The sequence below is a fragment of the Melospiza georgiana genome, chromosome 9 (genome assembly GCF_028018845.1).
Source record: "Melospiza georgiana isolate bMelGeo1 chromosome 9, bMelGeo1.pri, whole genome shotgun sequence".
Classification (NCBI taxonomy): domain Eukaryota; kingdom Metazoa; phylum Chordata; class Aves; order Passeriformes; family Passerellidae; genus Melospiza; species Melospiza georgiana.
This window is the reverse complement of record NC_080438.1, coordinates 15,560,320-15,584,693: the sequence shown is the minus strand read 5'-3', so window position 1 is coordinate 15,584,693 and position 24,374 is coordinate 15,560,320. Positions and strand designations below refer to the sequence as shown.

Below are 24,374 nucleotides of genomic sequence, written 5' to 3'. Positions count from 1 at the left end.
TTAATTGGTGGAGTGAAAGAAAATATGAGTACTGTACCACTCCTAACCAGACATATTATTTATGCAATCTTCTTATACCATAACCCAGTGTGACCCAGGATAATTGATAAAACATAAACATTCCCATGATGTCAAATTTGAGACTTAGAAGTTAAGGTAAGATCAAACAAAAATTCATCTAAGTGTATCTACTCCCCTTCTTGTGTCCCTCTACTCTGCCTTACTGGCTACCAAGAGAGCAGCCCTGGCACCAGTATCCAGCTGCTGTGCTTTAGCCCTTAGCAGCTGTTCCTATTCTATGTTGATGGCTTGCCAATGAGAACCATTGATAGGGCAGGGTTAGTTGGGGTTGCAGGTGTTTGATGGAGCTATTGTCAGAGAATGAGGGTGTGAGTAGGTTATAAAGACTACTCTGTCTGCCTTCTAAAGCTCTCTTCTTCCCTCATCTTTTGGGAGGGACGAGTGTAGTTGTGGCTTTCCCTAAAATTAAGGTAAAAGGTATGACTGATCTGCTTTGAGGGTGGAAGTTTAGGTTTGAATTACCCAAGAGTGGTTGGTGTTTGTTATGGTAATAGCTGTAAGTCAGTGTTTTCTCAACACCTAATATTTATATAAACTAAGGTTTGTTTGATGTATCCCAAGAGAGATCCTAAACATACAGAAATGCTGGTTTAGAGGTGTCTTTATGGGATCAGTTGTCCTTTTGAAAGAAGAGATGGTGCTACTTGCCCTAAGAAGGCTGTGCTCTGTTCTGTGTAGCCTTAATATAATTACCTAAGGGAGATTCCAATATTATTTATGAATGTTCAGTGTGATTATTGGCAGTCACCTAAACAAAATCTGTGAAAAAGGCTTCAAAGAATGAAATGTTCTTAGTGTGTAGAACCTGGTACACTCTCTGCCTTTGTTCTGTATGTGGTGTATTAATATTTCTCCAAGCTGCTGTTCTTGTACAGTGTATGGTGTATACAGGTTTTATACTAAAACAGAGCTAAAACAAGAGGAAATAGATGCCTTTTCAGCAGGGTCTTTAATGCATGCTTTTAGAGAGCACTGACTAATAGCATATAATCTCTTCTTACCGAGAAAAAAGGAAAAATGATTGATTCTCACAAGATGTGATATTTTGCCAAAAGCTTTGACTTCTCTAGTGATGTAATTCATTGTAAGCTATTTGCTTTTTACTCTTAAACTAAAACCACATTTCTATCAGGTTAGCTAGAATCTTCAAACCAGGTCTTAAGGAAACACTCAAGGCTTCTCTTTTTAAGACTACTTGGCCTTTGGGACCTGACTCAGCAGCTCAAGGACACATGGGGCTGGGAAGGGGCGGTTTGAAAAATATCAAAACACTTACCTGGTTGGAATCTGATCACGCTTTTGCTTCAGTATGCAAACATAAGTTTTATTTTAAGATAGGGAAGTCTTCTGTAACTGGGGAGATGGAGAGGGAGGTAGTAAAGGAGGGAGTGAAAACACAGACTTGTCTGTCTTTAGAAGGTGCAGGCTTAGCTCTCTTGTAAGCAGGGAAGGTAGTTTTCACAGCATCAATTAAGGTTTTAAAAGCTAAGCATCTAAGCTGAAGACACTGTTATGTACACAAAACTTCAGTCTCTTGGTCTCCTTGGCACTCTTGATGCCTTTTATTCTAGACTCTACTGTACTAATTTACAAAATGTTCAAGAGATTAGATGTTATATTACGTTCAAATTTAAGTATTTAATGTTGTTATTTATCTGCTTGTTGCTATAAGATTTTTTTGCTAAGTTTAAACTGTACTCTTTTGCTCCTGCCTTCCATTTCTAGCTTCAGAGCTTTGGATGGAGAAGGTGAACAGCTTGCACTTGATATCGTCTAGTGTGGGTTTTTTGGCAGAAAAAAGCAGGCAAAAATGATAGTATATCCTAATAGTTGAAAATAATGTATGAAGGAGTTGACTGAGTTGTGAGGCACTTAAAACTACTTCGGAACTTGTCTTCAAATGCTGGCCAGTTATAGGAGAGGCAGATCCTGTATATGTCCAGATCTTTCCCTTCCAAGATAGATATTTTGGTGAAAGGATTAGCACTTAGTTAATGATATGTGGTGGTGCAAATTGTATTCACTCTTATTAGCTAAGGCATAGGCTTCAGGAAGTCAGAAGAGGTATGCTTTGAATGCTGAAATAAACAAAAGAAAAGATAAGATGTGTAATCAGCAATATCTGCTGGGATGCTACAGCTGTTGTAAGAGTGGGCCATATCCACTGTTCTGGCAGTGTGCTGGTTACAGTAGCTGTCTATCTTATTATCACCTTTTTCACACCTCACGCAATACTTCCTTCTGGTAGGAAAAGCTGGCTATCAGATTTTTTTAGGAGAAAGCTAGTATGCATCCCTAGACTCTAGGAATGCCCAAATATGCACTTTAAGACCAATGTCTTGCTCAGAACACAAAGGCATGTCTGTAGTTACAGTATGGATGCTCTACAAACAGAAGTGAACAGGTAAGCAGCATTAAATCTAGATATCTTCACTGAATGCTTCTGTTTTGTTCCCTTCAGGTTAAATGTGTAACGATATTTGAGCAAGTGGATGTACAAACTCCCTAAAGATGTCTGTTCAAAGCCAGCACTGTGCCATTATTATGAACCCTCCTCCACCAGAGTACATAAATAACAAAAGCAGTGGATGTCAAACAAACCAACTTCAGTACTTACAGAGGGTGGTCATGAGAGCCATGTGGAGACATAACTTTTCCTGGCCGTTTCACCAGCCTGTCGATGCAGCAGCGCTGAATCTGCCTGTAAGAACCATTTTGGAACTGGAGTATTAATATGTAAATTATATCAATGTTAAAAAGGTTTTTTCTAATGCAACAGATTATGGAAGACTATTTTTGCTATTGAACTGCTGTCACTAATCCAAGTCTACAAGAAAAGTGTTATCTTTCTAGAGAAATGCTGCCAGGAATAAAGTATTTCAACAGCAATTGTGAAAACTTGGCAGCTTCTTTTTGTTAGTAACTGAGACTTTGTTGAAGTTTGGCTTCTTTTTCCTCTGTTCTGTAAACTGGAGTGCTGCTTTGTGTAAGACAACAAATGAGAAGTGCCTTACTTTTAATAAGTACTACCAGTAGAGCTCTGGAGCCTCTTGAAATCAATATTCTTTGGGACTTAAAAGGATACATGTTACATGGAAGAACAAGGAAAAAATATGAAGTGAAGAATTCCTGAACACCTATGTTTTTGGTACCTATGACTATAGGGGAAGGTTTTCCTTTAAATAAAATACTGCTACTAATATAATGCAATTATCTCTTGCAAATTAGCTTTCATAACTAAATGTGTAAAAATATTCATGTCCTAATATTAAGATATGTTTGATGATTTATTCTTTCAATACCCCAGGATTATTACACTATCATTAAAAAACCTATGGACTTAGGCACCATAAAAAAGCGACTGGAACACAATTACTACACAAAAGCTGCAGAATGTATTGAAGACTTTAAAACTATGTTCTGGAACTGCTACATGTACAACAAGGTAGGTGGAACACCAACTCTTACCAGTAACTGGTTCTACTGAATGATACAAACAAGTCTAAAACAAGCACATGGCTATTAGAATATGCAGTAAGTTAGTTGACATTTTATTGTTGTTTTCAAACTATTTTCTCTGAAGTGTTGGGGAGGTTTTTTAATCTGGGATTGACTGAGGACGTAAGTGAAGTCTTGCTTGCTGTTCCAGCAACTGAGTGCATAGCTCTTTCTGCACAAGAACTCCATATCCAAAATCTCTGGGGTTTAGCTGCAGAGCTCATGAACAGCAAGCACTATGTCACTGCTGTACAAATCCAAGGCTAGCAACCCTGAGCCATGCTCTGTTCCTTCAACAAGTTCAACCTAATGAAGTATAATCATCTCCCTGTGCTTGGATATTTGTTGGCTGTGTCTTGGTATCTTTGAGCTTCAACAGCTTCTTCACAACACAGGGTTAATAAGGGAGTTGCAGATCTGCCCCCTTGGGCTTTTGCTGAAGAAGCATGCAGAAGTAAAGGAGAATTTTTCAATGGGACAGTAAGAGAAAGATTATTTCAATGGTGAATTTGCTGTAAAGTTAGTTGCAGGAGCAGGGATGGCAATGATTTAAAGACCTCTCTGGTACTAGTGGCTTTTTTTGATCTGTTGGGGCAGGACTCTCTAGCCTGGTAGTTTTATGAGATAGCTCCCTTTACTGCAGCCTCTTTACTGAATGGTGTTGACCATATTTTGCAGCCAGGTGATGACATTGTGTTTATGGCTGAAGAGCTAGAAAAAGTGTTTATGCAGAAAATAGCCCATATGCCACCAGAAGAACGACCAGTGAGTCTCAAGAAAGGAAAAAGAAAAGGGAAGAAAACAGAAGGTAAGGCCTGTATTATATGCTGAATTTATGATATATTAAGCAAGCAGAACTGGAAACAAAGTATCTTATTTGTCACAGCTCAACCCTGGAACAGTTTGGGTGTTCTCTACTCTTTCCAGAACAATCAGACAAATAAAAATACTGCTATAAGGCTTTAGATTTTTTTTAATTTAAAAAGTTCCTTTTTTTAGAAAAGGACCTGACTTCCAATTCAGAGACTGTCATGCTGCTCAGCATTGTGTTATATAAACTAATAGGTGTGAACATCTGTGGGAAGTAAACAGAGTAACAGCTGACAAAGACATGAATAATCTAATCAGCCAAACCAAATACAGGAAAACATTGGTCTAAATTGTTGTCAGATCTCAGCAGTGGAGATCTGTAGTACTGCTAAGCAACATATGTAGCTATTACCTATGCTTAGGAAACATGAACCTACATGATGCAGTCTGCACTCTTTGCTACTTGGTCTTTGTGTTTGTAGACAACAACTTGATACTTTCCCTGGCAAGAACATTTTTACTATATACAGAAGGTAGTATGATGCCTCTTTAATCTTTGGTCTGAAGTTAACCCACACTGTCTTGAAGCCAAGTAAGGTGTGACTTGGCATGATATTGTAGCTGAGACACTAAAGGTGTGAGCAGAGGAGGATACCAATGTTGTGTAAGTAACAAACACTCTGGTTTGCATTTATTTATGACATTCCTGTATAGGCTAGTGGTTATGTGGACAGCTGGTCAATTTGACCATGAAAGAAATTAACTGCAACACTTAAGACTTAACTTCTAAAATTTCCTGTATTGAAATAACCAGAAACATGGCAGGCCAACCCTGGGATTTCAAATGAACAAAGCACAAATGAGAAGCAAGTTGAAAGCAGCTTGAAAGCTGAACAGCCTCCAGTGATGACTCAAGAGCGACAGCAAGTTACACTGGCTCCTTTGTCTGCAGCCCAGCTGACTGCTTTAATGCCAGCTGCAGTCCCTATAACAAAAGTAAGTTTCCTCAAATAACTTTCAGAAAGAAAGATACTGAAATTTTTCCTTCAGGCACTTATGGCAAAAGCATAGGAGCCATGCTTATTGCTGTATGTTTATGAAATTTCTGTTATGATACAACAGTAAGAGATCTCTATTAGATCTTCAATGTCTCTGCTAAATACCTGGGCCAGTACTAATTCTAGAAGTTAAATGGAGATTGGGGTGATTGCTTGGCACATCATTTCTTATAAATGTAATTTTAAAATGTTGTTCTCAAAGAAAAAAAAATAAGATGATCCTTCTTGAAGTGTATTACTATATATACTTCTGCGGGCTTCACCTTGAGGATAATTGGTTTTAAACTACTAAAGATATAAGTTCTATTTAATAATTTCTCATGCTTTTCTATGTAAATCAAATACTTGTTTCTTCAAAAATTAACATGTTTGCTTAAACACTGTGTAACTAGCCTGAGAGGTGATGTTTGTAGCTCACAAAGCAAATTCTTGTTACTTCAATCTGAGCTGTACGTGAACATCTGAAAAGATTCCTGTATTGACTTAGTTCTGGTTGTGCTCTTCCAATGAGGAATAGGCACTTTTGCCAGTCTCCCCTATAGTGTATATTTACACTTCACTCACATGGAGTCTGAACACTGATGATAAAGCATGCATTATATGGCTTCCAAACCAAATACTGCGCAACTTAGAGAAAAAAAAGAGATCAACCATTTAGATAAGGCCCTCAACCAGGCCTAAATTAAATTGCAGTAGTCTGCCCCCTTCCTGTGACTGTCAACTTGCAGGTAATTTCATAACCTGCCAGTTTCCTGGAATCTTCACAAATGGCTAAAATCTGACCACAGCCTGACCTGCAGTACATCTGCTTCTTTCCTTTGCATTTCAAATGGAGCTTGGTTGTGCTAGTCTTGTAATACCTTGTTGGTTTTTAGTCTAAGCTTGTGGATTTGCTGAATTCTGCTCTGACTTCAATAGCTGTACAAGTTCTGACACTTTTTTTGGGCTATCCACACAAAAGAATTTTCTAAAACTGACCATTCTCTTCCTGTTCTGGACACTTGAATATTTTTTTCTTTTCTTAGGCAAAAAAAGGTGTGAAAAGGAAGGCTGACACTACAACTCCTACTACTTCAATAGTCACAGCAAGTGGTCAATCTTCTGCAATGCTTAGTGAAAGAAAAGCTGTTAAAGCATGTAGAGGTGAAAATGAGTGTATGGTAACAAATAAATTTCTGAAGAGATCCTTTTCAGATTCTCAACAGCCACCTGGAATTGTTAAAAAGATTCACTTGTCAGGACAACTAAAACATTGTAATGCAATACTTAAAGAAATGTTTTCAAAGAAACATGCAGCATACGCATGGCCTTTCATAAAACCTGTAGATGCAGCATCTTTCTCCACTGGGGTGAACCAAGCCGTTGCCAAATGTCCTACAGACCTGTGTGCCATTAAAGTAAGTATATTTCTGGGGAAAACAGGCTATTTGTGTGATTACAAGGTTTTAAATGTGTCAGCTGAAAAGGTGCCATGAAAGCTGCTTTTTCTGTGAAAGACACAACAGGCCTAGAAACCAGATGCATTTCTGTTTCTCAAACTTAGCCAAAGTCACTAAAAGTCTTCTGAGTCTCATTGTGACACATAGTTGCTAATCTACCTAATTGCTGAAAAAGCTAATATAAGTAGTGAGGGATTTCTGATCTCCATGAAGCCCTTCCAAGCATGCCACATGTTAAATATGTCTGTACACACAGTGCTGTTACTAATGCCCTATAAAACAAAATGAAATTCTGTCAAGTCCTCCTTTTCCCTCAATCTCAATGTTCTTTAAGTGCCTGAGAACTTCTATACTGGATGTTTATGTAACGCATTTCACCTTTTTAGTGGGAAGCAACCATTCTAGATGGAGATATGTGGAGAGCTCTCTGTGGATGCTGAGTGTATTTGTATGGGGTAAAATATTTAGCCCAGTGAAGCAACACTTTTTGGGGAATGTTCAATTTTAATAGCTTACAGAATTATCTTGAAAGCTCACTTGCACCATACAAAGGTTATTTCCCAGTTTCTAGTCCATTTGTTTGATTCCAGCTATTATGGAATAAGCTTCATGTAAATAGTATGCATAGAATCAAAAACAGATGCTGAGTTCATAACCAAATAAAACCACCCAAACGTTGTCTTGACAAGTGCTGAAACTAGTTCTACAAAGTCTTTCAGCAATTACAATTAAATCTGCTTAAAAGAGGAAAAAAAAAATCTCTTACTTTGTTACAGAGACAATGTTGAAATGAGATGCAGGTATTTCCATAACATTTTTTTATAATATTTACTGTCTTAATACAGTATTCTGAACCTGAATATATATATTAAAATTCTTGTTCCTCCTTTCTGCTAGTTCTTGGAGATACTGTATACTAAGTGTGCCTTTAATTTTCTTTTCCTCTAGAAGAAAATGGATAACTTGGAATATAATGATATACAAGAATTTGCTACAGATGTTAGATTAATGTTCATGAACTGTTACAAACGTAATTCTTCAGACCATGAAATAGTTGCTATGGCAAGAAAACTTCAGGTGAGTTATCTTTTAAGTCAGACTTGAAATTGAGTAGTTCATCTCATGACCTGATGTAGAATCTACTAATATTACTGAACTACTGTGTTGCTGTGTAGTTCTGCAAATAGTAGCTGCATAACACTTTCAAAAATCTGAAAAATGTGCTGTTCCCAAACCTAACTCTTCAGGATGTTTTTGAAATGCACTTTGCTAAAATTCCTGATGAAGCTGTTGCAAGTGATGATCTGCCACAGCCTGTGAGAGAAATGACAGAAGCTTATTCCAGTGAAAGCAGTAATGAAAACTCTTCAGAAGAAAAATCATCTGAAGATTCTGAAGAGGAGAGAAAAGTGAACCTCAAAAAGCTTCAGGAGCAAGTAAGCATTATTACTTATTGTGTGTGACTTAATATCTCTCTAGTAATGCCACTTTCAATGGTCTATTCCAAGACTTAGCAACAAAAATCAGTTTTCAAAAGGTTCTATTAACTTGTATTTTTAATAAAGAACTTTAGTCCCATTTGGAAGCACTGCCAAATGTTAAGTGAATAGCGCCTCAACAAATACCAAGTGAGCAACAGTTCTACTACTCTTGCCTACCACTTCTTCAGAGGAATCTCAAACTTCTTAAAAAATAAAAGCGTGTTCCTGTGGTATGAGAGCCTCCAGGCACTCCACATGTAGCTTAGTGGCATATTCTTCCAACAGGGTCATTTCTTTCACATGGTCAAAAAGCATTGTTCCTTCCCTCAGTCTCTTTTGAGCCATACAAAACCAAGTTGTTAATTTCTTCTTGAGAGAGCTCAGTATGAGAGGGAAAAGAAGGTATCTCATGCTAACCAGTGAGGCTAAGCCATGCTTCATATTAGGAGTGGGATGGGTGTTACTTCTGCTTGAACATAGTTTTTAACCTGTTGCTGCTGCATCTATAAACTCTGGGGAAAATTAGCATTTGTTCCGTTAGTGAGGGACAGTTTTCAGTCCTTGACAGATTTGCATCATCAATTTATGGATGTAGGCAGAAGGATGAACTTAAGTGTACAAGCCAGCCTTTACAGTAGTGAGGTATTTCAGAGATTTCTAATCTCATCATCTGACCATCTTCTAATTCCTGAGGTTTAAACCAAGTTGTGTTAAGCTCTTTTCTCAAATTCTTAGCATTTCTCAACTAGCCACTTTATATTGCAAAATGAGATGCATGAGCCCAGTCCCACTTGCTTAATTCAGCAATGCTGTAGAAATATAACCTAATAAGGCATTTATGTGCATCCCAAATCCCTGAAATTAGAGAGGCTGTTGGAAACCCCTGCAGTGATTTTTTTTTTTCCTGTTTTTGGGGGAGGTGGGGGGTTGTGTTTGTGTTTTCCTGACAGAATGCTAAAAGCACATGCTGTTAGAAATGTTTGCATAAAATAAACAGTCCTGTATCCTCTAGATGCATAATCTGTGGCTGAGATACAATATAGTAAAATGCTTGGGAAATAAATCTCACTTGGAAAGCAGACATCCTATTAATATCCATTCAGCTGCCACTAACTTCCTGTGATATTCAGGACCAGTTTATTGTTCCTCCTACATTGCCCAAGGTTATCAACGTTCTGTGGGTTTTCTTGTTTTCTTTTTGGTTTTGATAGCTTAAAGCTCTTCACCAGCAGTTGTGGGTTTTGACCAAAGCATGCTTATCTAGACCAGGAAAGAAAAAAGGGAAGGCTAAAAGTGAGAAAAGAAAGAACAAGGAAAAAGCTGAAATGAAAAGCTTGATTCAAAAGAAGAAAAATCTGAAATACATGAAGAAATCTAAGAGAAAGCTCTCTTTAAACATGTAAGTGTGGGGAACTTGTGTGGGTGTCAGATTATTTTAAACTGCTGTTACTGCAGTACACTTTTTTCCTGCAGTCAATCAAAGAACACCATGCAGCAGGTCTTGTTGGCACATAAGTCAGAAGATGAGGATGGTGCCAAACCTATGAATTATGATGAAAAACGGCAGTTGAGTTTGGACATAAATAAACTCCCTGGAGATAAGCTTGGGAAAGTAGTCCATATAATACAGTCAAGAGAACCTGCACTGAGGAACTCTAACCCTGATGAGATAGAAATAGACTTTGAAACTTTAAATGCTTCAACACTCAGAGAACTAGAGAGATATGTAGCAACCTGTTTGAGGAAGAAACAAAGAATGCAGGGTATGTAGCATAAATGATTTTTTAAAAACCCGTTAGAATTTGTTTTCTGGTTTTCTTTCATGTTAACTTCTGTTTCACATGCAGCTAAAAACCCAACAAAGTCAAAAGAAGAACTTAATTTTGAGAGGAAACAAGAGTTAGAGAAGAGACTACTGGATGTCAATGGTCAACTAAACCCAAAGAGAGAGAGCTTCAAGAGTAATGTGGCTCTTACTTTTATTCATTTGCAATGGAAATAGCTTAAAGTGGAATTCTTCCCTTGGGCTTTAGTTGTTTTAGGTATCTGGAGATTGTCTCCTCACAATAGGTGGGGTCTTAAGCTTCCCACTGATAGTCTCAAGATTCTTTCTATGTTGAGTGAGCTGGAGTCACAGCAGCAAATTTGGTCAGTTCTTTATCCTGTCTAAAACAGTTTCCTTATTCCTGCACCTAATACTTTATTACAAGTAAAGATGGTAACAGTTTCAGAAATTAAGGGGCACTGAAAAATTCTCCTATGCTAATATATGAAAACATGGGGGGATGTGGAGGGTCACACAATCTATTTGTTTGCAATTAACTTTCTGTGGTTTAGAGACACAAGAATAACCAATTCTAGTAATACTTGTTATATGGCAGTGTCATATACCAGTTTTGTCATGCTAACAAAACTGGTATATCAGTGACAGGTGTGCTGTGTTATCTTAGACTTAAGAAAGTGTCCTAGGAGAAAAATTCAGTTTTTCAGGCAATAATGCATTTCAAGATCAAAGCCAGAAATTCAGTTCTTACTTGAGCTGTACACTTACTGGTGGTTCTCATCAGGGGCTGAGAATGGATCAGTGCAGCTGATGCTGCTATTATAAGTCAAGCTGTTCCTCGTTAAAATAGTGAGTGCTGTTATTGCCCTCCACTGGATATCTATTTAGCTCTTATGTAAAATCAGCTGACATGATAGAAGCAGCTCTGGAAGACACAGGGACATGTGTATCCAGCATTAGCTCAGTCAAGTCTTCCTGTCTGGTATGCATAATGGCTTGAAAATATCCTACAAAGAAAATCTTAAGGAGCTGAAATCAATTATTAACTATGTGTTGTGAGGACAGCGAAGAAGCTGCCTAGGAAATCTTTACAACTGGTATCTGGCTTGTTTACAAGAGCTAAATCTGGACTTGTGTCCAGGGAAACAGGTATCCATGTAACTTCTCATTTTTGAAGCTTCCACAGAGAAAAAACTTTGAAAAAGGTTTGATTCCAAAATCATTGTAAGCTGAGTTAAATCAACCCTGCAGATGCAGAATAGTCAGATGGTGGGGAGGTGGCAAAAGATGGCAATTTTGGGAGTGCATATGGCTAGGGAAGGAAGAGCTGGCTGTAGATAAAGAACTCTGCAGGCAAGTCTGGCAGCAGCAACATGCACACAAACAGGCTCTTGACCACAGGAAAGCTTATGGGGGAAAATTGCTTGAATTGTGTCTTAAGTCTACTGTTTTAATTTGCTTCAGAATTGTAAACTGTGATTACAGCTTCTCCTTGGGTATTTCATTCATTCAAGTAGCTTGCTGCTGGTAAATCCCACTCCTATGGTCTCTAGAGGGAAGTCTTTGTTTTCAAGTCCACTGCTAAATGGACAGTAGACAGGGAAGTGAAATAAAATGAACTCTGGCATGGCAGAATAGACCTAGCAAGGTTGATCACTGTCTTGTATAGGAAGAATGCTCTATTGCAGGTTGTCCTGAATTCTTTCTTTTTCTCCTGCAGTTGAAAACAATGCTGAGTCAAGTACTGGGCCAAGCAGACTGAGTGACAGCAGCAGCACCTCCTCAGATTCTGGCAGCAGCTCTAGCAGTGACTCTAGCTCCTCAGATAGCAGTGACTCTGAATCAGGTTAGAAAGTTTATTTTTGTGTTTGTGTAGGCAAAATATCTTCTCTCTTAGCATCTACTGTTCCCCATGCTTACCAAGGATTTTAGTAATCTTTGGTTTGGTTCCCTCCATTTTGAAGGCTTAATTCCAATGCTATGAAATGAAATGAATGCCTTTAATACTGTGATCCCAGGGAACACAAGACAACCAAACCCCCAGTACATCCATTCAACTTACCAGTGAAAATCTATAGGGACCAAAATAAGCTAGCAAAAGTTCTTTGTATCTAACCTGGACACTTGACAACAGAGCTATAGCTTACTCATGTAGCTTTGATCCCTTTTTGAAAGTGTGATTCACTTTATTTTCATCTTCTGGTCTGCACATGAAGGGTGACCTGAGCAACAAAAGTGCCTACAGCATTAACTGTGGAGGCAAAATCCACCCTGGTGCTTAAAATGTTTTAAGTTTGTTCAGCATCAGAACACTGAACGATGTTTCTCTGTACACAGAACTCTTTAGTTTTCTAGGACAGAATATATCTGCCAAACTGGAGCTCTGCAGTGTAGGTCTCCATATGAGGTACAGGGTGAGATGAATGCTCAACCCTCTGCAGTGTGAGGGGGAGCAAACACAGTGAATCAATGGCAATGGAGACCTTGGTCCTGCAGAAATCTGTGGTCTCTTGTTTGTTATATCTGGGAGAAATTCTCTAAACACATCAAGCTCAAGTCAAAGTATTCAAGATAAGACTGTTCCTTTCACTGTGAGGTTGACTCTAGGTACAACTGCAACTCACACCTTCTGTGTGTGAATAATGAAACATATGTGAATGACTGATTCAGTTTTTTTCTATCCCCCTTTTTCTGCCCACCTCACTGTATTTACAGTTACAGAAACCTGTTCAAAACAGACTGGAACCAGGAATAAATGTCCAGCTTCTATGGAAAAATCTAAGGTAAATCTGCCTGGAATGGATATAATGATTTTGCCCTAAACAAATAACAAAGTTATTATACAAATAACTTTGTTAGTTATATTTTAACATACAATGGTAATAGAAATTATGCAGTTTCATCAGGAAATAATGAATATGGCTTGAATGCTATTTGTTCTGTAGGACTGATTGATAGGAAGATGTCCCATGAGCTGTTTTTAAAAATACCTTATGCATCTGTATAGGAACAGATATACTGGGAGGCTTTTATCTTTTATTATCATTGTGGTGATTGTGTTTGATGAAGAAGGGAAGAATGCTCCATGTATCCCACCCACCCCCAAAAAGGGCCAATAGTCTCCAAATGGATCTCTGAGTATAGAACTGACCTAACAAACAGTGTAATGTTTTTTAATCTATAAATACCCTCACTTCTATGCCTGAAAAGAAATACATTGTACGCTTATTTTCAGGATACTTTAATGCTGTTTATTGTTATGGTATTATTGGAACCAACAGCAGTTTTATCTAGAAATAATTCTTAATGCCTCTTAGATTGAATTGCTCTATTTCTGTATTATACAGTGGGTGTTATTTCTTGTCAAGGTTAGCTGCCTTTAAGAATTTCCCTTGAAGCAACCAGAGAAAGAGACCTTGATTTTCAAAGCGAAATCACAGCCAAACCTTCATTCTTCTTGCAATAGACTGACTTTCCCTTAAAGTACAGGAAACTAGGCTGCAAATTTATTATTCAGCTGCTCCTTCTGCATCTTCATAAGCAAAGATTCAGAGAAGGAATTATGCAACACTCTCTTTTTGCTTAAGAGCTTCAGCCTCTGCAGTGACAGAATGAAAGCAATGAAGTGGAGAAAACAGGATCCAGGAAATGAGCTTCAGCTTGGTCAGTTGTAACAGCCCCTTACTGACCTCCTGAGTAGCAACAAACATCATCCTTGAAATCCTCACATTACATTTTGTTCTCAGGGGTTTTCTGTATCTGTCAGACCAAGGCAGTGAGTGCACTTTACCTCATGGCTTTTTGTCATCTAAATGCTTAGAAAATGATGGATCAGTATCACAATACAGGGGGTACTGAATCTGATAAACAGTGAAAATAAGGAGTGGTGGGAAAAGAGGACCAGATAACTATTTTAAAAATTTGGCTGTATTAATGACTGCAGTCTCTTTATAGAGAATACCACTTTGTTTACAGAGGACACCCTGCAATGCTGGTCTGCAAGCACAGCCCTCCTCTCTCACTAGCAGCTTGCAAATTCATGGATCATCTGAACTGCAGCAGCAACCTCCCAATGCACTGCAAATGCTTCAGTGTAGATCACTTAATCCATCAGAACAAAACACTCAGACTCTCTCAGGTAATACCTTTATGCCTGTATGTGACTGCTGAGGAAAGAAGGGTTGTCAGGATGCCTGTATTACCAAACAAGCTTATCTTGGAATTTTGGAGGTTAGCAAGTGGATGACTGAAAAAGTTCTTGCAGAGTATGGATTACCAAAGAGCACGATGGAAATTAAAGCATGGGAACACTAAGGATTGGCTACGGGTTTCAGCTTAGTGGGACACTTGTGGTGGGGCAAAGTAGTATTAAAAACAGGAAGTGTTCGTGCTTCCTTCCTATGAGATGGAAAAGGATATCTTAATGAACTTGGAGTTACAGAAGTATTGAACACCTTGAGGCAGGATTAGAGGCTTCAACCCCTGCCCTCTACCCAAGTTCATGTCTGAATGCTTACTTGCTGAATGGAAGGCTTGGTCCCACAGGTCCTCTGAATGGAGTGTTGTTGTCTAGACACATCAGATACATGAAGTTGCTTAGGAATTTGATTCAAGGAGCTATTTTCCCTCCCTCATTTAAAAAAGTCTAATAATGTCAGACACTACTAAGATTTTTGGTAGAAGACAGCGTGAACTGGTAGCTGATTAACTGAGAAATCAATTAAAAACTAATTAAAAATAACTCTCTTAAATCATGTGGCTAGAATACATATCTCAATACTGAGTTACTCCACAGATCTAAACAGTGACCTAATTTTGAGATGTAGGACTGCATTTTACATGACAGGGGAAAAAATCATACCCTACTTCTTTCTCAGGTAAAATCTCAGCTGTACCTGCTCTGTGTGATGCTCCAGACCAGCAAACTCCTCAAAGCACTCCAAAGACAAATGAGTCTTCTGTCACCCACTCCAGAAATGTTTTTCCAGAGGTGAATACCTGCTTCTCTCCAATTAATTAATTTCAAACAGCATCTGTAAAGCATGTTCTTACCCTTGAAGTAAGATGTAATACAGTACTTCAGGCTTGCATTTGATGCAATGAAGGCCATTTAAGGTTTACAACAAAAGTTTTCTGAAACCCCAGTAAAAAAGTGATTATCCTTTAACAGGGTATTACTTCATTGCCTATTGGCTGTAAAGGAAAGTTTGGCTGATCACATAGTGTACTATAAAGCTTATTTTATTTCTTTTCAGGGCTATAGCTTAAACTTAAGTAACCCTTGCACACTTACAGGTTAAAAGTCCACCCTGTAAACCAGAATCTTTACAAAAGAGGGAGATTATAATATGTGTCTTGGTTTTGTAGAAATATCAATTTCACAAACTCAGCAATACTGAGGCTCTACTGGGGAAGTGTGATGCCTTTCATACCTTTTCCTAAAGCTGTGGAAACTGGGGCTTTCAGGGTCTAGATGAGGTTGTAAAATATTTAATGACTGAGTTCTGTCTTAATATGTTCTTGGAGAGTATTCTGGTTAGAAGGGCCTCTGTGGAGCAAAGGAAGTTATGGGTGTTACTGCAGCATGATCACTGCCATCCTATGATGATTAATAATCCTTCTGAACATGGTTGGAAATTTAGTTGCTTTAATAAGGCTGTAATAGCTTTATTTTTGGCAATGGATAGAAACTGCCTCTTGAATCTATGAGCCCAGGAATGTGTCCTGCAAGTAAGGATGAAAAGCAGCTTACACCTTCCTTTTGGTGTCCACTGTCCAAGGTAGCAGGTAATGCAAATTGACTCAGTTTTGTGGAGCACTGTTCTTAGTTCAAGGGATTACTACACAGAGTAAAAATACCAAAGATCACAGTCACCCTTTTCCCTGAGCCACAAGCTAGAGTGCAGCAACTGCCTTTAAGACAACTTTATTCTGCTGTACCATGTTAAGGGTTAAGATCTTGTATCAGTTTCTCATGCTCTACCCACTCCATCACATGGGATTGCTGAGCTGTGCATATTCTAAATCTGAAGTCTTGATTTATGAACTTGCTTTGTTTACCATGAGTGAAATCTATTTCTTCCTTGGTGTTTACAGAAGCTAGAGCTACAAGAATTTACTGCTCTAAGCTTCTAAACCTTTAATCCTGATGCTGTATAATAAGAATCCTCATATGCTAAACACAAGTAATATAAAGGATGTATTTTGAAGTCTAGCTTCTCTTCTAGGTGTCCAACACCATTTTCCAAGTTGACAGTGCTGACTGGAGTAAACAAGCTGAGCAAACAAGACATCTAGACAAATCAAATAAACCGCAAAACAAGACCAGCATGAGAACTGCTGATTTAATATCTATAAGTCGAGAACAAAGTATGTAATGTCATAATAAAAACTGTAGCTATTATCAGTGTTGCAAAGTTAAAAATGCACAAGAAACTAGTTTAAAGAAATATCAAGCTTGAATACCTTGTATATTATTCACTTTGCAGGATAATGGTTGGGTATGCAGTTTTCCCTTGCTCTTCCTTTTTTTATTTGCTGCTTAAAAACAAAACAAAAAAAAAGTGAAATTAAACTGATGTTTGGTTTTTGTTCTGTATTAAAATATATAAAGAAAAATACTTTTTGATTTAAGAATGTGGCACTAGGGATACATAAACCAGTAAACCATGAAGTCTGAGAATTGATGATTCAATCTGTTGAACTTCACTGGCTTCTGAAATGTCTTCTGCTGAAGTTTCATGGACCTCTTTTCCCAGAGCACTTTGTGTGTATTTTGAGTTATTATCTTTGGCTCTTAGTGACAAGGATCTGACAGCAAATCACTGTCAAAGAGGCTTTCACTATGGAATAAAGTTGCAATTATTACAAGAACACTGGCCCTCTGAAAGCTGCATTCTATACTTCATATTTCCAGCTAAAGAATTGACTGAACATCCATGCTCTGTGTGTACACTATTGCCAGACACAATTGTTTTGGTTTCTCCTTTACTCTTTGCCCTCTAGAACACCTAAAGAAGAAGGGAAGAAACTTCTGAAAACTTGATGAAATTAAAAAGCAGAGCCTGTTCACTGATGAGTTCTTATTTTTGGCAAAGAATAATGCTAAGCAGTTGCAGTGTATTAAAGCAATTCTAAAAATGGAGATTTGATTCTCCATGAATTTCTATTAATTTTAGGGTCTTAAGACACCAAGCCATACATCTACTGCCCCCTTTTGCTTAGACTTGCAGCAGCTGGAATTGGTACATGGCCTCAGCTAAGATTTCTGCTAACAAAGTTTTGTGGCTCTGAGGTTTTTCTGAAAACCCCTTTAATGACAAACTGGCTGAGGGTTTGGTACTTTGAATCCAGCATTTATTTGCATAATTTAAAAAGTGTTACCCGAAGTTTTTTTATTAAGCATTTACTTAAATAATGAAACATCTCAAACTACACTAGAGGATTGCTGCTGAATGAGATAAAATGTGTTGTTGATCTCTGGTTTGAAAATAGTGTTTGGGGGTTTTTTCCCCTCAAATAATAAAGAAGTAACAGGATGAAGTATTTGTATATGGGTAGGCTGCTGGAAATGTGAGGACGAGCCCTTGATGGCTGACCTATCTGCTTTTAAATAAAAGTAAATGGGGCTGAGAGCTATAGGTGAAATGAGTTTGCATGATCCATCAGGTAACCCTAAAGCTGGAATCAAAAGGAAAGAGGGCTGGGTGGGAAGGGGAGGAAGTGACTAAGTGGCAAAGTGTTGTGTTGAGCCTTCCTGACCAAACCTTTAAAGCATTCTGCTCGGACCTCTCCTAGAATTAACCAGGAGTTAATTTCTCATCTATAGTCGAGCTACCTATACTTTTTCCTGCCCAAAAGTGGAGAGAAGTGGTCCAGGTCAATTTAAGCTTAGGAAATGTTTGGGAGAACTTCTGTCATTTTGAACCAAATAATAAACTGCACTGTAAGCTTTTTAAGTCAATTCCTGGAAAGACTAAAGGTTTATCATTTAAATTTGAGAAAGAATAGTCTATAAAATCAACGTGGTCAAAAAAGTGTCTTTTCATTTTTCCATCAGGTCATTGTACACCCAATGATAAATCTAATGATAAAAACATACCACAGCCAATGTCTGAACTCCTTCCAAGAAAGGTGAGTGATGCTCAAGTTCTGTTTGAGAAGAGGTTGAATGTAGTTACTAGCTTGAATAACTCCCTGACCTAGACCTTCTCTAAAAATTGGTTCTTCTACAAATAGAATATTTAGTGTACAATAGGTCTTTGTTATTGGTATAATCTGTATAGATTTATCTCATTTTTAGTGTTAAAACCAAACAAATGTCTCTCTTCATTGCAGAAGGTAAAGCACATAAGATACATGCACACAAATATATATTCAATATGCCCACGTTGCCTTATTGAAATATGGTTTGTTTCATCTAGTTTTAATATTTAAACAAGGAACTAGTGTTCCTTGATCTAGTTCTGCTATCCAAGTTATTAGTGTGCTTTCCCTCACTGATCCAGTAAAAAAATAAGAGTAGTGTGGAATATAGTCTTGGTACTATTGGAAAACCTGTTCTGAAATAAGACAAAGCACTTTTAATGACTAAAGGTATTTGTGACAGTTGAGCAAAATGTCTCCTGGCATACAGTAAGTTACCTTGATTGGGAGGACAGAGGGATTTTCTTATCTACTAAATTCTTCTCTTGTAATCAGCTAATTGAAAACATTAATTCAAAATTACTAATACTAGATCATGTCAACCTCTGGACCTAAAAAGTTTTCTATATCATCTGTGGAGCTACAATGTTTCTATCTAGGATTTTTCTTTAGGCACTTAGGTTTCAGAAAATTATTAACTAACATGTTGAATTGAATTCCAAAAATATGTATTTCCTTCATAAGCACATGCTTCTACTAGAAGGAGGATTTCTGAAGAATGCTGGTTTTATTCTGATTTATGCTGTGAAGAAAATGCCACAGGGGAACAAACAAAACCCACAAGCCTAATATAAAACTATTGTTGTGTAAGGACTGTGTATAGAAATTAGATGGACTTCTGTATTAAAACCTTGTCAATGGACCTTGTGTGAACTCAGCCTTGTGAATTCATGTTTTCTGAAATGAAATAGTGGAGAAGTAGACTTAAATAGTCAGAATAGCTACAAAGGCTAATGTTTGTTGGTATATTGCCAAAGACTCTCAAAGTTGATGAGAAAGCACATTAAAATCTGCTCAGATTGCTGCATATGCACTAATATCCTGCCAAAGGAAAAATATTTTGGTGTAGATATTTCCAGCAGGCCTAGTCAAACAACATTGTGCAAATGTAAGAACTAGGCAGGTAAAGTAGTTGAAGAGTATTTTTTTTCCTCTTCTGTGTTTTCCTTTTTCTGATAACTTCAGGATACAGAATTGAAGACTGCAGATTCCTGGGTAAGCCTGTGTAAAACAATGAAGCTTCCAGCTCCAATAAAAGCATCTGCTGAGAGCTTCAATCAATTCAGGGATGCAGTACTAAAGAGGAGTGGGCAAGTGCAAGAGGCAAAAAGGTCTCTTGGGCATGCTGAGAGGGAGCTGCAAAATCTTCCACAAGAAAACAAAAGATTTGTAACTACTTCTGTGTAAGTATTATTCTGGTTTTTGCCTGTATGATACTGGAGGGCTTAGTTATTCAGGGACAAGGGGTTTGGGTTAGGTAATTGCCACATGTCAGATGAAACTGGGGAGCTGTACCATGCTAAGCAAAACTGCACATCCCAAACGCACAGAGCAGCCTTTTCTCTTCAAATCAGTACTATTTCAGCAATCAGAGAAACTTCCCAGGAACTTCCTCCTTTGTTGTTGCTGTTAGTTTGCTTCTGGATTTTTTTTTTGTTGTTGTTTTTGTTTGGTTTTTTTGGATGGAAGGGAATTTGGTTTTTGTTTGGGTACTAAGGTGAGAGGTTTTGGTCCCCTGGAGCACTCATGACCAGAGTTCACATTTGTCCTATTTTCCTACACCTGTAGCCAGGAATGTCCTCATCTTAGTGCTCTCCTATGGGGACACAGGAAAGTCCAGTCTTTGAGAGCATGTTGTTAACATAGCTATACAGGGGTTCCAGCGTGCACCACTTCATGCAGCAGAATTCTTTGCATTGCTGTAGAAAAGCACCTTCCTTATATAAGCCCCTGCTCCCCTGGCTGTTTGCAGCTCCTGTTTCAGGCAAAGCCCTGAGGTCTGTGGCCATGCTGAGTGGGATAAATGACTGCCTGCTAATAACTGCATTGCAGTAATATCCTGGAGTTTGTTTGCCACCTTTTGGAAACTGTTTGTAATATTCCCCTCTTCAGTAGTCTGCTTTTTTCCCCTTGCCTCTTTCACCCTGTGAAAGATAAATCTGAGCTGATTCCTAAATTCTCCTGAACTTGCCCATTGCTGGTTGTATTAGAATAAGTCAATTGGTTGGATTGTTTTATTTTAATAATCAGAGCATTTGAGAGACTTAAGAGTATACTCCTCATTCAGAAATTAGTGAAATCTACCTCAAATAACTAACTGAATTAGGAAGAAGGTAGGAAAAACCATCACAGCCCAAGAAAGTAACAGAAAATAAAGAATTTCAAAGCAAGTGTATCTCCCACATGCATGCAGATTAGAAATGGGACACAGGAAGCATGAACCTACTAAAGCCCAACAACTGTGTGCACATAACTCTTGTGAAGGGAAATCATTTTGAAACAATGTGAAAGAGACCCTTTAAGTGCTAGGCACTGATTTAAATTATTTGTAGAATTCTATCAGGTTGTTATGAAAAAAAAAAAGAACTTTTATCCTATACTGATTTCCTCTCCTGTCTTTAAAGGGGCCCTGAAAGCACAAGATTGGATGCCATGGCAGTGGCTGACTGTGAGCTTGAAAAAGAAATGCCTAAGAGTAAACTGCCCGAAGCTCAACAACGTGTTCTTGATCAGGACCGCAACTTGGCTAGAAAAATGGAACAAGAACGCAGGAGGAAGGAAGCAGTAAGTTTCTGACTCTTGCTAAACTATTTTATTTTTCAACTTTACTATAGAGTAAACAAATATTACATCAGGTCCTTATTTCAAATGATCTGAATGATTGAAGAGTTACTACCTGAAGAGTTAGTGCAGAAAATGCAATAGGAAACTCAAAGTACGTCTTCAAGTGGCATGATATGAAAACTATCTGCTTGGTCCTAGTACTCCCATAAGTTTAGAATAATTATGTGGTAAAAAAACTCAGAAGAGGAGTCCCTGCCCTCTAAATAATTCCCAACCTTGAGTGTTGCAAGCTGTACATCCTCCTTAATGTGTTACATGTCACAAATGTGTTAGTCCTACAGTTCTGGTGTGAAATACCACACCTAAGCCTTTTTAAAACTAACTGATTTTGCTGGTGACAGCAATTAGTGTTTTCTAATTGCTACCTTTTTAAGATTGAACATTTTTTAAAAATTCATAGTGTTGTAGAATGGAATGTAAGTACCAGTGTGAGACCATGCTGGATTCAGGTACGTTCAACTGAAGCTTTCATCCCTCAGCTCTTTTCTGAGCGCTTCAGCAGCACACACTCTCAAACTTGTCATAACAGAAAAGACATTCATTTTTGAGAAGATGCCTTATAGTTTTCTCTTAAATCTTTAAGTATTTGACCTGCATAGTGTCCATTCATGTTTGACTGCTCTGAAAACACACTTGTTTGCTTTCTTGCAGACAGCTTGGATAATTGATGTGAATCTGCAGAGAGATATTATGGCATCTTTCGAAGAATATCTTGACTGAAAGCAGTAGTTTATATAGAACTTAACTTCAAACTGCTAAACCCAGCATAGTTTTGTACTAGTTAGGATCTTAAATATTAAGACCACTTTAAAGATCTTCTCTAAAATGCTTTGTATTAAAAGCTTGTTCACTAATACCTGAAGCGTCACAAGGTTTATTTCCTTTCACTGCTTGTTTATAACATGTATTCTGTTCTGCTGAGCAGTAGAATGGAGTTGTTAATTTGATTACAGTTTCATCTGTTGTTTCTATCTGGTATTACAAAGAATCACTGTACTGTGACACACCTGTACAAAATCTGGGCTGTGACAAAAGGATCTCTCTAGAAGTGGTACTGTCTAAGGGAGGGGGTGTGTAACATTACTTGTAATCACAAAAACAACTTCCATGAACTCTTTAATTTCATCAGTAAATCTTATCTACTTGCATGTATTTTAAGGTCCAGATGTGTTTAATGTATTTTATGTTAACATAACATTTAGCTAAGGGTGTAAACATGTTTGCCACATAGTTCTAGTTCTTCTCAGGAAGGAATTATGGCAAACTGGCTCCAGTGTGAAAGATTTTCTGATTGATACAAGATATTATTAGTGTTGAAAAATTTTCTGATAGAAACCAGAATGTGTAGTTTTTACATTATTGTTGATTATATACAGGTATGGGAAATAAATATGAGACAAACAAAACATTGTTTTATGGAATTATTACCAAAACACAATGTGTATTACAGAAATGCTGGGTGGAAGGGGGGCCCTCTTCAGACAATCTAGTTTAGTAGTCTCCAAACCCTTTTTGCCACGTACCCCATAATTTAAATATTTTAAGCATAGAGCCCCAAGACATATATATTTATTAATTTATAAATCATATACACATTATAAATATTCCACTGTAGTAGTCTATTTTTTACATTACATTATAATATTTTAAATTTCTGCTTTATTTTTAACCCTGTTTATTTATTATTTTATTTTGTAATTTAAAAATTGTATTCAATATTTTATTCCCACACTCCACTTTGAAGACTACTGATCTCATTGAGCCTCCTACTCAAAACTCTCTCCTAATAGAGAACTTCAATTTGTCAAGTTCCTGGATGAAAAGTGAAGGTAACACTGCCAGCTCTGATGAGGTTCTGCCACAGGCAACCTAACTAAGTAACCTAAGTGAACAAAACCTTCTACAAATAACTGAATTTTCAGAGAAGACAATAAATTGCTTCTAAATTCAAAAATGCCAGCTAAAGCATGCCCAAAAATGGTGGTCTAGTCTTTCAGGTAGCAGGCTGATGAGTTAGTGCTAGTTCAAATATATTTATTCAATATAGTCATGGATCTTCAAACTCTTCCATTGCTGGAATGGTATCATTTCATTCAACAGCACAAAGAGTGTGTATGGCAAATGCTCAGATTGGGCCAGCACCCTGTGAAATGTCCAGGGATGTCTTGGCCTGGAGGCATGTTCAAGTTGTACGCTGTTGGGAGATTTGAGGACTTGGCTAGAACAGGGATTTGGGATGAAAGATGGGTTGTAATGTAAAGTGGTGCTATTAGGATGTCTTTCATATCCACATCAAAAGTGACCTGCCTTCATTTGTCGTTTATACATTGTTAAGAGTTATCTGTCCTGCAATAAAGTGCTGCAGTTCACATCTAGGACTCTCTACTTTGCTGTCACTTGGATACACTTTCTCTCTGGGTTAATGCAAGCTCAAGAGCTCTTGCTTTGGAAATAGGAGGTGACAAGAGGGAAGGGCAAGAATTCCCTCTGAGCATTTCATCCATTGGGTACAGCTATATGGGCATTGTTGGTTTGAACTGCTGCTTTTGTCACTTCAAAAACTAATTCCAGCTTCCGTGACTCTGTACTGTCGCAATGGGTCACAACGTCAGTGCTGCTAATGCTAATCTGATAAACCCTTTATTTGCAACCTCCAAGTCACTTGGAGAGGATAATCAGTTCCTGTCCCCAGACAGAAGGCTGAATCCAGAAGTAAGGGAGATGGTCTCCAAATGTGAGCAACAAGCCTCTAAGGACTGTTTGCCCAAAGCCATGAACATGCTCAAAGATGCAGAAATACCACTTGGGCAAATGATCGCCCTGCAAACAACAAGCTGTTTAAATAAACTGTTAGTTACCTAACAGATAAAAGGGGTACTAAGTTCTGTTACACCATTCATTGACCTTTATCATTTGTGAAAAGAGCTGCTTTAATGTGTCACTTGCATACTTGTGTCTATGCTAGTAGATTGTGTCTATATATAAATAAAAGGTAAGATAGTTATTAGTTTTAGAAGTTTCTCTCATTCATAAATGCAATAGGGTAAATTTATTACTATCAACTATGAGTTGGTCAGGCTGGAGGCAGAGGCAAAAGCAGTGATGTGAAAAGTTGTCCTCTTTTGTCTCTCAGAGAACCAGGATTAGTTGAGCTGACAAAAGATAAACAGGCAGA

General features: G+C 37.8%; 1 protein-coding gene across 1 annotated transcript; it reads left to right on the top strand.

The window, feature by feature from the left end:
• The first annotated feature begins 2,592 nt into the window (after positions 1-2,592).
• On the top strand, positions 2,593-22,587 carry BRDT (bromodomain testis associated). Its single transcript, XM_058030079.1, has 19 exons — positions 2,593-2,784; positions 3,389-3,526; positions 4,258-4,387; positions 5,204-5,385; positions 6,473-6,844; positions 7,835-7,963; positions 8,134-8,322; positions 9,579-9,766; positions 9,841-10,130; positions 10,215-10,328; positions 11,871-11,996; positions 12,866-12,933; positions 14,126-14,288; positions 15,028-15,140; positions 16,378-16,519; positions 18,210-18,283; positions 19,541-19,758; positions 20,980-21,139; positions 21,851-22,587. Exons 1-19 carry the CDS (start codon positions 2,593-2,595, stop codon positions 21,917-21,919), a joined length of 3,057 nt encoding a protein of 1,018 aa, XP_057886062.1. The 3' UTR covers positions 21,920-22,587.
• Positions 22,588-24,374: the final 1,787 nt, after the last annotated feature.